We start from the raw sequence: 13,729 nt of genomic DNA on the forward strand, positions 1-13,729 counted from the left end.
TAATGATAAAACATCAAGGACAGCATAATGTTGCCGCCGGGGATGGAGTGTATGGCAGAGGTGGTGTTGATGGTGGTAGGGGGGTATCAGGGTATCTGGAAGAGATTCTCCTCTGACAGCATTTGAAGAGTGGGGGGTGGGGGTGGGGTGGGCGAGATTTCTTTCCCTGTGACCGAAGGCAGTATGATAGCTGAAATGTCAGAGTCTGGAAGAGAGAGGGAAATTGGCCATTCAGGGATGAGGGTCTTCACAAAGGCCGGGATAGGATGTGGCACATATAATATCCAGACGAACAAGAATTCTCCATGGGCAATTTCCAGGCTGGATGACTCTGGGCTCCGCATTATGAGCGCTGAAATACGAGTGTATTTTGGAGGGGCCATATTTTCAGGGAGAATTTGTATCAGTGAGGAATTTGATATGAGAAGATTTAACCATAAAGTGAAACAATGTAGGAGAAAATTGTTTATCTATGCCTGCTTATCCTGCCTGCCAACACGACAGCAGGAAAGATATTTTGCTTGTTTTGTTTTTGTCTATTTGTCTCTTGCTTAAGAGTTTCTTTTACATGAGGCTTTACAGTGCATCACCGTGGCGTCTCCGAGAGGAGTCTAAGCAGAGGAGGTCATTACGGTTTATCTAATGAATTCCTATTGTGAAAAGTAGTCCACAAGCTGAAGTGTTGAAAATCACTCCACACTGTGTTGAATGTTTGATAGAATCAGTGTGATTCACAAGGACACAGCTTCCTGACAGCCTCTCAAAAGAACAGGGAGCCCCATGAGTCCTGTCTGCTCGTGTTATGTCAAAACACTGATAAACCCCAAATTTCCAGTGGCTTGTGAATCTTTGGCTCTTTGTCCAAGAAAGATTTATAGGTCGAAAAGTCAACTGCAGGCTGAATGGTGGTGGTGAGGAGGAGCGCAGTTGTCCTGCCAACAGGCAGAATGTGTGAGTTATAGCACCAGGTCACCTCCGAGAAAAGCCTCCATCTCTCCGTCTCTCTCTCTCTCTCTCTGGCCGGCTCTCTCACACTACAAGCCAGCCGGGGGGCACAATTCACAGCCTGTTTGCAGGCACACCCTCATGGCGAGCGGCATGACAAGCCTCTCTCTCAGCCTTTTCGACCGGACACACATAATACAGGTGCCACAATAGAACCTGATTTGACGTGGATTTACATCGGCCTCACACCTGTCTGGGCTGTCGCGCTGTGAAAGGTCATTAGTCTTTTTGAAATAGAAAGAGCCTGAAGGACTAGCGCCAGCAGAGGGTGGCAGCAGGATGAAAAGAGAATTGATGGACAATTCAGCCTTGTTCTATCAATATTTCTCACAAGCAAATATTTACCGAGAACAAAACAGCTCATTAAATAAAACTATTTGTTGCATGCCCTTAGTCTAACAAAAGGCTTCCTCTGACAGCTGTGTGATGGCTTTAACTGGAGCTCACAAATTGCAAAACAAAACAGTAGAAAACGTCAGATAAGAGAAGAAAATAGTGATCTCCTTGAAAAATAGGAGTCTAAAGTTAGCCGCGTGGATAAGAGGGACGCACTGGTGAGCAGTGTGTTGCTGCTGCAAAGGCTACACCAAAATAGCACAAGGTTATCATGCTTAGACCAATCTATGTTGCAGAAAGCCACTAATTAAGCTTCTGTAGCAAGCATGATTAGTCTGGGACAACAAACCCTCACATGGACCACAACATGATTTTGCCAGGCATTAAATCCTCCAGAAAAGAGGAGTGGGAGTCGCAGATATAATTATATGCAGCTTGAGCACCTTTTACCAATCTCCCGTGTCTCATTACGGAGAGGTGAAGTCATGGAGCTTCCAACGCTCGCACACAAGAGAAAAAGTGTTTAATAGAAATTGGTAAAATATGTGAATAGGAAGTAACTAATTGAAAAAAGTTGTCGGCGGAATTCACAAACACTTATAACATGGATACTGCTGGAGTCTCCTCCTGGCTTTCAGTCAGTAATGCAAGTGTGTTACGAGGTGCAGCACGAATCAAACGATACATGAATTTAACAGCAGTGGTAGACACACATCATGCACAAGATCATAAAATGGCTTCGGGCCATTCAGCAACAACTTCTGAACCATCAGAATACTACATTAGTACTTTATAGATCTGTGCAGGAGAATAATAAAACATGCTTGCCTACTTACTGGGAATGTGAGAGGATTTACTCAAAGAGAGGCTACTTTAAATCTTTCAGAGGAATCCTTATACAGCAATTAGGAATGTGGTTGTGATAGCTTGAATAAGTCTGCCTTGAGTGAGCTATTTGCTGGCATATGCTGTCCTTTTGTTTGGGGCTAATCATTATGGGCCCATTGGGAAAAAGCAGATGTCATCATGTGCCTGGCAGAGCACAATGATGAATAACCATGGGGCAGCAGAGTTATGAGAGTCACAGGAAACCTATGTCACAGTGACAGAGTCGCACGTGTCAGCTGTTGAAATAATTACGTTATCCCTCCAAACATCAACCAGCCTATGGAAAAGCTGAACCTCAGACATGTGATGATGGGGAAAAAAACAAACAAACAAAAAAAACTGTGTACGTTCCATTAACTGCGTGCTGGGAGGTTCTTTTCCTCCAAACTGAAGATATTTCAGTGAAGACAAACGGGAAGGCCAGTCTGGTTTTTTTTTGTTTAGTTTTTTTTGCAGGCTTTGCAGTGCACAGATCTGGATTAGTGATGTCCTGCTGTGTTTTGAGACCCAGTTTATAAGACATTTCTAAATCCCCGCTTGGTGGTTATTCTCCCTGTGAATTCAAATCACCAATAAAAGCAATTCAGGAGGAGGCAATTCCACAAGATTCAAAGTTTCCAGGTGTAGAAATCCAGTTGCAGGTTACTCTCCCCCCCCCCAAAAAAAGACTGCATTAGCTGGGCACTCACAGCCTCCCTTGGTGTGTGTTTTTGCTTTTTTCTTAATTCCTCCTCACTCTGACAGGTTTTCTTCCGCCTCTGCCCAAGACCTTGTCCCTCCATTAAAATCCTCCTCACTGCTTGTTTCACATTTGGTGAAATGGTGTTGACTTGAAAACCATTACAAATGCGTTTACTTTCACAAATGCACGTCTTCAGCAACTGCCACAAGTGTTTGCTCATCAGTTGGACCAGAAGAAATAAACTCCACATTGCTGATTTTTGACGCAGTTGTCAACATGACCTGAACAATCAGACCTAGCAATAATCAAAACAATATCAGCAGTCTGCTGCAAAAGGATGTCACAATAAACAGGGCTTGTTTTCAACAACAGTTCCTGGTGTAACACTCAGCTGCTCTCATTTTCCGTGTGATCAGGAAGGCTCAATTTGAGCCTGGGTTTCAGATAATAGATAAAGCTTACGATGAGCGGGATGCAGTGACATTCTTCCTGCCATCTAGGAGCAGGCGTCAAATGGTTTCAGCACAGCTGTGCAGTTTGTCTTGGGAGATGGAACAATTCATTTAAATAACATGTAGATGTTGTTTTTTTTGTTTTTCCCCTGCCAGCTGAAAGACACAACATTTGGGCATTTTGAGCCACATGAAAAGTATCGTTAGAAAAAGTTTACTATCACTCTATTTTGAGGCATTTGACACATAGCAGGGCAATCCCTTTATTTACCACTTATATGAATGTTTACGCATTAAATAAAATCTGTGAGATAAAAAGGAATTAATATAGAAGGTGTGAATTAAGGCAAGGGGGTTAAATCTTCTTTAATAATAACACTACATCAAAAAACACCTTTTCAAAATGCTCCTTTTTAGTGTTATTTGCTAAAATAAAATGTTTACTTGAAAGCTGAATCTCTTTTATCGATATATATTGACATCATTGAATATTGTGACTGTAAATCACCAAAACTTCCCAGATGTACTCATTTGAAATATTTCTTATCTTTTCATTTTTGAATTTCATTATAGCTATAAGAAATTTTGAATCGACAGGAAAAGTGCAAAATGCAATATAATCAAGGTCTACAGAGAAAATAGAGTTCAATCGCAATTGGAAAAATCCTACAGAAAAATGCAACGGATTTACCATGAACCTAACGACACATACGTCTACACGCAGAGACAAGCAAGGTCTAACGACAACTAGAAACACCCTATTAAGTTTACATACAAACTCAACAGTGTGGGGGATTTTAGGTGAAAATATAGAAGCAGGAAGCCATTTCCGTACATGTATTACTGACAAACCTAAACACCAAAATCACCTCTATTGCTGAGTTCAGATATGGTCGCTGTCAGACAATGTTTCTGGCACACAGGCAGAAACAAATTGAAACTTGGGAGTGAAATACAAAATGCTTCACGAAACAGCGGGGAGCAAACGCTCCGAGGAGAGAAAGCTAAACTCGCCAACAATGGCTGCACCTGCTGAAAATTTTTTATTTCCCCTCATCCCCATCACCCCCGCCAGCCAGCAAAAATAGGAAATTAAGGTCCGAGGAGTGTGTACTTCACCGACTTCACGTTACAAGATGTCTAAATGATGAAGTCCTTGGTGCTTTAAAAACTTCAAACAGTTACCTCCTGCTGCTTCCCCTTGGGGATTCAAGTGCAAAGATGCCTGGCGTCTTTAAACAGTCGAGTTGTTGGGAAAGAATAAAATAAGTTTTCTTCAGATTGTGTGCAACTGCATCCCAGTAAATTCACTGGCGGCAGCAGTAGTCTTTGTATTAGACACTCAGTTTATGTGTTTTGGCTTCACTTTGTTTTGTTGATAGTGATGTGTGGAGGGGGAGAAAAAAAAAGGTGCAATTAGTGTGAAATTGCTGACAGTCATGTTAAGGTGAAATGAAAATGAGGCCTCAGTGAGTAGAGGTCAACCAAGAGAAGCAAACTGTCTGTGGCATTTAAAGTCAGGTCCTTGGAGAGTTGGTCCCTCTGTTGCCCTTTAGCTGGTTGGCTGCAGAACATATTGAAATTCCTCCCACTTCAATGTAAGTCAACAGCACCAAGGCCAGTCTTTATCATAAAAAGATGATGTCAACGTAACTGACAATATAGTCCATCGTTTTTTTAATGATTTATGGCCATTTTTCTTTTTACGATTAGGTGATATGTGGTTGACTCAATGTCACCGTGCAGGTCTTGTGCAGACACTCAGCACGGAGATGTGTGCTGAGCCAAACTAAGTTAAAGTGGACACAATTGCAGCTTAAATGTCCCATATTATGCACAATTCATGTTATAATGGTTTTTTGACTGTAAAATGTGTCCCAATAGCCTGTGTACAAATCCCCAGAAGTGAAGAAACAGGTTTGCTCCATCCTTTAATGAACGTGTGCACATACAGGCGATTCAGAGATTTTCCCTTCATGACATCACCTGAGGAAATAACCCTCTCCCACTGGTAGTGAATACTCACTTTGACCATCACACAGGTAGAAAAAAACTTACACAGATTACTGACATACTTAATAAATTGAGCATCTTGTGAAAAACTGTGAGTCTTCTTCCTGAGAGGAGTGTGGAGTAGGCGTGGACAGACACAGAAACAGCCTGTTCTCAGTAGAGGGAATTTTAGACTGAAATTACTGACCAAGTCTGGATTTGGGGAAATGCACTTTGAATACAATGTTGATGGTCTTCTAATACCTATGTGAAATAAATGAAAAACTGTATAACATGGCACCTTTAAATGTAAAAAGAAAAAAGAAAAAAAAAAAGAAAAAGAAAAAAAGGGATGTAATCCTAAAATAAGGGTGATGTTTTGGTACAGATGTATATTCCTGAACAAAACATGGCGCATATCCAGGATAATAACTGATCTAAATTGAAATCAGTTGATTTGGATATCTCTTGACCTTCAAGTGTCAGCAGTTGTTCCTCAGCGTTAGCATGGCCATATGTGCTCTTGGCTACATGCTTAGCATTGAGTTGATGCCAAAGATTTTTAGTTCTTTGTTGTATATTTTGGACACAGCCCTGCTCTCATCCACACTTCAATCCCAAAGTTTTTTTTGTTTTTTTTTTAAACTATAACTTTCAAACCTCCAGGCCAAAGAAACACACTCATCCATATCATGCATTATGTCCATTAGAATGATACTTTTCTTGGCCACTTTCCACCAAACTATTATTCATCGGCCCGATTGCTGTGCTGGTAATCTGAAAGGAATTTTCTCAGATGCACTGAGAAACAGTATACTGTAGTTTTTTTAATTTTTTTTTTTATGTTTTCAAAGTAGAAATGTTGCATGTGTCCACCCTTACTTCAAACACGTGGTGACATTGATCCAGGACATTATGTGTATTCAATACCAAAATCTAGATTATTTCTTCATTTCAAATGAATGTCTAAACTGCTGCTAGTACAAGACCAATACTATGTGAGATATTGCGAGTGTGTAAAGCTCAATCAGTGCTACAGTCTCCTATATGTGGCTACTGAAGGGAAAGGCTGCACAATGAATGGAAGAAGTAGGAGGAAAGGTCAGTGGGGAGGTCAAGTGGGATCAGTGAAGTGCTGAGTTTTTCTCAAGAATGTGTGTGTTATGTCAACGTACAAGTATCCAGGCTCCGAGCTTCGTCTGCCTGCGCTCTACGGCTACGCAGCACGATGCTCTCCATCCCCGGTTTTGTATCATATTTCTCTCTTCCTCCAACATGAATATAAACCTATCAAGCTAAATCTTTTCTCTCTCCGTTTTCTAACATGCCAGTTCAAAGTCGACAGCCTACTTTCCACTCTGCATGCGTCAGGCTCATGCATTAATTGTACAGCGACAGCTCAAATCTTCAACAGTAATAAGAAGCTCGGTGGATTTGTCAACTGCAGCCACCTTCTGTGATATTAAACCCCCTCATTCTTCCTGATAGAAAAGTGATTGTGTTTGTTGCATGAAAACGATGCAGTAAATCCTTATCGTCCCGCTGCAATTACTTACCTATCAAAGCTCCTGTCGGCCGTTAAGTCTATAAACCTTCCCATGTAAGCAATGCAGACTTTGTTCTGCTGTTAAAGACAGACGGGAAGCATCGAGTGCTCCGCAGAGCAATGCCTACCATATACATAGAGGACGTAGTCGTCGTAGGCCTCTCCCACGGCGTTTGACGCCACGCAGCGATAGGTGCCATTGTAGGACTTGTTGAGGTTCTCAATGTAAAGATCAGAGCCGGTGACCACGGCGTGAGGCGGCATATCCTCGTCTACTCTCAGCCAGTCGATCTGATGGGGACTGGAGAGCACAAATACCACACACATCACTCAAGCGCTGTCTATCCACATCAGAAATCTGAACTAAAGGTCAAATCTGAGATTGTCTGAGGAGGGCCATTGGCAGGCCCTGTCTAATGTACTTTATACAGCATGTTAACAACTGCTAACATTTAAATGGTATAATGAAATGTAAAGGTTAAAGGGGGCGTTAAACTGGGGAAAAACAGGGACGTATGGTGGAGAATATGAAACTAAACGGCGTGTTCATCCGTTTGAATACTCACTGTGGTTTTCCTTCAGCGATACATGTCAAATCTAGATTGTCACCCTCTCTGGTTAAACCTTCAGGATATGGCACCACAATCTTCACTTCAGGTTTATCTGAAAATAAAGGAGACGGGTGTTTACAATACAGAGGTGTCAGAAGGTACAGCAGGACGGCCTCTTTTCTCACATCCGCAGCCAAAGTTGAACGATTATTGGATTCTGAAGTAAAGCACAGAGAGAATCAGACCTCTGAAATGAAAGAAAAACAGCCAGGAGTGAAACATAGGGGGGATAAAATGATTATCATATGTGCTCAGTAGATGTCCAGTAAGTCCGCACTACCTCACAGCAAAACAGATTTTTTTATTTTCTTTCTCTCTTATCGGGGCTCACCAACGATTGCCAAAATGTCAAGCGGTTCCAGTCAAGCTTTCTCTTTTTCATTGAAAGGTCAGACAAAACAGTTATCTCTCTGGAAAAAAATTAATATTCCACCTCAGACCACAGAAAAAAGGTAGCCGAACCAATGTTTTTGATGTTCCCGGTGTAAGGTAGCTTGCATTATGTCCTCAATCAGCGCAAAGAGCAGCCAGGCATCATTTGACCCCTGAGAAAAACACATATTTTATTCCTTCATGGTGCCTGCTTCCTTTGAGGTGAGGCAGCAGTACACTTTCAGATGTAAAGGTCACCTGCATGATCCATGAATAAGGCGGAAAAAAGCTGGGTGATATGATGGTCAGAGGATGAACACACTCTTCCTATAGCGTCATTTCAAACAGCAACTGCACCCAGTAAATAATCCTGCTGGCCGATAGTACTACTACTGCTATCACAGTCAGCTATAAGTACAGTATCTGAAATCGCTCATGCATTTATCTTGAGTGGATCTTTTATTTTTCAACATTTCACTCATGGTGCAGCTGACTGTTGGTGTCAAGGTGAGTCTGGTTTGCATAATCTTCCTCAGCGTTTACTACAACAGTCCAAAAACATGCGTTTGAGGTTAATTGATAACGCTACTCATGTTACTCAATTCATTTTACTTATTTGTTTTTTGGATGGGACAGTGCATAATAATGAACAAGTCATCTCTTCACAGGGTTACAGTAAATATGCCGGATTTAGCACATGGCTAATTTCCATTCGTTGTCCCACATAAAACCATACAAAGTTACAAACATATAAAAACAATAAAAACATATAAAACCAATATGGTAAAACAAAGACAAAGATGAAAAAATAATTCTTCCTATCAAACTACCATAAAGTCCAAATATTACAGTGCTTACTCATTAGTCTGACAAAGAGCCTATTTTCTTTTTTTTTTTTTTTATATATATTTTAAAGTGCATGATTGTCCTATTGATCACAGGTTTGGTTGTTAATCAGTCATATCTTCTACTGTTTTTTTTTTTAAACCGACAAAGGTGGAGCTTTCTCGGATAACTGGAGATATAGGAATCTAGTTTGTGCAACCGTTAACAGGTAAGGCATTCTGAGTAAAGGAGGACTTTTAAATTTTAAATTCACAATCACCCATGGTGGTTGACCTGGTACTCATAAGTGTGGATGTAAGCGTTTGCCTTTTCCTTTGTGTAACCTGCCTTCACCCATAATCAGCTGAGGTCAGCTCCAGCTTCCCAGGACCCTCAACATATAGTATCATGAAAAAGTATGAAAAATGGATGAGATTACACAATTAGAATGAATGACAGACAATTAGCCGATTCACCAATGCATAATAAAACCATGGCTCAGCATGGTGTTATTTCAAAGAAATGTTAGTCCAATCAAAGAACATAGTATTTTCTTGAAATATCATCCCAATTTCAATTTTTTTTGTCTTTTATAAATGAGTAAATTTCACGACCTGTAGGGTTTTTAATTCTACCTGACTAAAATGAAGTGCATTGTCCTCCTTGTATTTATACTTCTGTGTACGTCCGTACATGGTGGTTAAGTGATGACCTCAAGTGTTGAGGACTCAGGTTAGAATCCCAGGTGCAGCCTTGTAAAGAGAAAAACTAAATGGACACTACATTTGTACTTCTACTTAAGTGATAGATTTGTTTAGTGCTGCGACCTCTGCGGTGAGGAAACGTTTCAATGTCGTCTCTTTAGAACGCAAAGTCCAGGATATGATAGGCTGTATGTTTCAGATGAATGTTTCTATTGTCAGTCAACAGTTTAGTATCTGCTGCAGTGTTGGAGAAAAGTGGAAGTCCATCCTTTTGCTTTTCTCCGAAATTGCAGGATCCTGTTGCTTTGATCGGTGTATTTTCAGTCGAACTCGGAGAAAGGTCTTCGAAAAACATTCATGGCATCACAAACTTTTAAAACAAGGTAGAAAGACCCCACAATGGAAATCCATGTCATCATTATTTGATTTTCTTTGTGTATTTAAAAATATGTATATGTTGGAGATCTGGGATGTGTTGCTGAGATGCAGCCCGTCACTGTTTTCTGAAGGTTGCAGAGCGTGGCAGATTTAATGGAGGATTGCTTTGCCATTTGTCGCACTTCATTTCTGGTGCATTAGAATTTGGTCGACCTGCCATCGAGAGTGTTTGGAACGAATTCGGTAACATCACAGTTTACTGAGTCATTGTTGTGATGCTTTTATTTGGTGTCTAATTTACGGTTTTATTCAAGTTTTGGTTCAAGCCCCGGTGATAAGGATAAGGTAACTCATTGTGTTTCAACATTCTCTCAAGTGTCGCTCATCCAAAGAGCCCAAGGTTGTTTATTTTGGCCTTGTGTTTGTGGAGCTCTTATTGAATGAAATTGGGGATGTATTTTTCTTTGAAAAAAAGAAAACAAAATAACCTTGGGCTTAAAGGGTTAACTTAATACAGGTGATTTCTTTTATTCAATCTCATGAACAGAGGAAGCCCTTCATATTCGCCAGCCTAGCTTGGGTGGGTTCCCTTGGATTTGAATGATCAATTAAGTCAAATTGTGCGACAATCTCCTCCACTGTAACAAAAAGCTCAGACTCCTCGGACTATTTTCACTCTCTTCGAGTGGCGTGAAGGCGCTCCAAGTCACGGTCAACAGTTTCTCTGTGGTGCCTTGTTGATTATTTGGCTGCATACTTACATACAGTCATCAGAATTTGATGTAACATTTAAAAAAAAAAGTCAAGTAATGTTGCTTCCCTTTATTCTAATACAGCAACATGAACAAAATGTCAATTAGGTTTCAGGACTTCATGACCTTCGGGGACCAAGATGGAACAAACAAATAGGCAGTTTAATTCCAAGCCAGCTAAAGCGAGGCACTGTTTGTCTGTGGGGTGTTGGTTGATTTGAAAACCTAAAGCTTGAGAGTAACTCACAGAGCACTTCCAAGTGTCTTTGAGCCAGGAGGTCCTTTACAGCTGGGTGGTCAATCATACAGTCCACTGGCATCCCATCATCCTCTTTGGTGACAGGAAATCTCACTCGGCTGGTGACAGTAAACATCCTGTCATACATCTCCTCAACTGTTGTTTCACCTGGAAGAAAGAAAGAAAATAAAAAACCATCACAAGCGTGAGAATGGGGACAATAAAGCTCAAAAAACAAATCTGAAGTCCAGCACCAGCTGCACATGCTTTAATGAGCAAATAGCCAGAGCTATTATGAGCACATTACCTGTCAAAGTGGAGTACTTTCAGGTGCCATTTACATTTAATTTATGATTGGTGTGGGGGCCCGGACTAGACTTTGGAGGATTGAGACGGGCCCAAGGCCTTCGATTCTGACGAGAACAGCAAAGGAGCGACTGGGTCATATCAAACCTGATAATGAATGCTTCCGCAGCTCGAGGCTGGAGCATTGTTGGGCCTAACCCTGCAGTAATCTGCTGCCCAGTAGGCCCTAGGCTGTCAGTGGGGCATTCATTTAGAGAGCATTACAATGCCACAGGGGCATCGCATTAGCCGCAGTGCTGAGTGTGATGGTTTACTCGCACTTAATGAAGTGAGGAAATAATTACAGCCCCACACTGACCTGCAGCACACTTTCATTTCAGCCTTGTCACACGGGAGCCCGGCCGGACTCAGGGAGGGCAAAACACCGTTGTTCCACAGCTGATGATCACCAACACACACACACACGTGGCCCTCTTGATGGGTATTAACCCCATGTAACACACACCCACACACCCAAGACCTGCCTACATAAAATTTAGAGTAGTGGGATCAGTGAGTGGTCAGCGCACTTGAGGCCATTAAAATAGAGTCTGTCTGCCAACTGCAGTGAGAGAACAGGCTGTTTGAAAAACACACTGACCATTTTAGAAGGGTAAGTATCTAATAACACAAACGGTAATAATAACAATAACAGCGGGAATGGAAAGTGTAACCGGGTGAAAAAAAATGCATTAAAAAAAATAGCTTCCATTGCAGAAATGTTTTATTATTGAAATGTTTTACTCGGCATGAATGAGAATACTGTACTGTGCTTAAAAATACAAATATTTCCGGAAAATACCTTGTAAAGTCTTCACGAAAAAAAAAAAACTGTTTAATGGCAATGCCACTATATATATATAAAAAAAAAAGTAAAGTGCTGTGATCAGTGGTAGATTGCCCCCTGCCAAATGACCACAGAATTCGCATTAAAAGCTGCATTGCAACCGTTCAATCGCAGGACCAGGAGCGCAGCGTGCTAGGTGAGATCTGTGAGGTCAACGAGGGCGTTTTCAAGTCCACCTGCCAGAAGCGGCGCTCTGCGCCAGAGAGTTGGGTGAAGTGGAGTGTGAATTGGAGAGATGTGGTGCTCAGTCATTATTCTCCAGCCAGTCACACTAATTACCTCACAACAATCGCTGCATTTACACTGTGCACCAGCAGCAGTTGGTGTGTGTGTGCGTGCGTGTGCGTGCATGTGTGTGTGTGTGTGCGTGTGTGTGTGCTTTGTCACGCTGTGTATGTGTCGAATGAAATCCCAGTTTGCAATCACACTTCACAATGTCGATTCGAGGGACGCCACATTGTGCAGTGAACTCTGGGTAAAACGTGGCACTTGGATGTAAATGGAGAGAAGCATTAAAGAGAGCAATAAACACGTTTTGGCTCCAGGTTAGAACAACAGGGAAGGTTGTTGGTTCGAATAATGGAGATTAAGTTGTGCAAAGTGAAAACAGGACCTTGGCATGGGTTGATTCTTCTTTCTTATTGTTCTTTTCACCACTCATAACATCCACCTTAAAGCAAGAACCTTTTGACAGAACATGGCCTTGATAGTTTGGATAAATCAAAAGGTTAAACATTGAAGTGGTTTCTCAGGAATGAGTAAGTAGTGTCACTGAGGCTTCTGCCTTGTGTTGACCAGGACAGTGTCTGGTATGTTTGTGGAGATTTGGGTTGTTTTCTCATCTTGACATGACGCAGTTAGATGCTCCTAGTAAACATTTACATTGGTTTAGATTGCTCTCTAGCTGTTGGCTTATAGGAAAGAAGTGCCATTTTCTGTGAAGTCTTTGAAAATGTAGGTTTTCGGCTGGCTTCTCCAGTATTATAGTATATACTTTTATATAAAATAAAGATGCAAGAATAAATAAATTCAACTCACTGAAAATTATCATTTCAATCTATAAATTGGTGAACGGGGAAAAATAATAGAAAATGAAGAATGCGATTTGTAAAACTCTTGTTTCGTGGGGTAAAATGTGTGTTTAATTTTAAAGGCTGTAATGAAATTGGCACAATCCCTTCAAAATGAAAGGAACAAAACAATGATATTGATTTAGTTGTTCGTGTGGCATGTTATCACCAAACTTCCAATGACAAGTTTTTGTCTCCTGAAAACATCGAACCAAGCTGCCTCCATGCCATGTCAAAGTGACGCTCTCTGCCAAATTAGCAGCATCCTGCCTTGTAACGTCTCGGGATGGTGCGGCTGTAGTTTGACCTCGACCTCATGCAAATACCAAAGGGACGGGAAAAAACACAATCCAAGGTCAGGAAAAACAACACTGCTCGCTCTCATCATAGCGCTGTCATAAAAAAAAAAAATCTTCAACTTGACATCCATTATCAATTGTTTTCGTTAATGTTTATATGAGGAGCAATTGAAAAACTTCTCAAAGTTCTGAGTCACGTTGTGAAGATCAGACTCATAAAGGCGGAGCCATTACCGATGTACAGGCCAGTCGACGCTTGTCAATTATCAGTGTCATCCGAGCCCAGATGAGGAAAACAACTGTGGAACGGGTCACGGAAGGACTCCAATCTGAATGCAGAGGAGATTTGAGAGTTGCAGCAGAGATGTCAAATCAAACGCTCTTGTG

General features: G+C 41.3%; 1 protein-coding gene across 4 annotated transcripts in view; it reads right to left on the minus strand.

Moving 5' to 3' along the window:
• cadm1b (cell adhesion molecule 1b) overlaps positions 1–13,729 on the minus strand; it is a 205,062-nt gene that overhangs the window by 16,450 nt on the left and 174,883 nt on the right. For all 4 annotated transcript variants that reach the window (XM_080459950.1, XM_080459949.1, XM_080459951.1 and 1 more), the window contains 3 exons: positions 10,791–10,949; positions 7,468–7,564; positions 7,030–7,202 (listed from right to left, as the gene is read on the minus strand). In XM_080459950.1, the coding sequence (XP_080316076.1) occupies positions 7,030–7,202; positions 7,468–7,564; positions 10,791–10,949 (429 nt within the window). The remainder of the gene's footprint in view (positions 1–7,029; positions 7,203–7,467; positions 7,565–10,790; positions 10,950–13,729) is intronic.

Source organism: Lipophrys pholis, assembly GCF_963383615.2.
Source record: "Lipophrys pholis genome assembly, chromosome: 3".
NCBI classification, from domain to species: Eukaryota; Metazoa; Chordata; class Actinopteri; order Blenniiformes; family Blenniidae; genus Lipophrys; species Lipophrys pholis.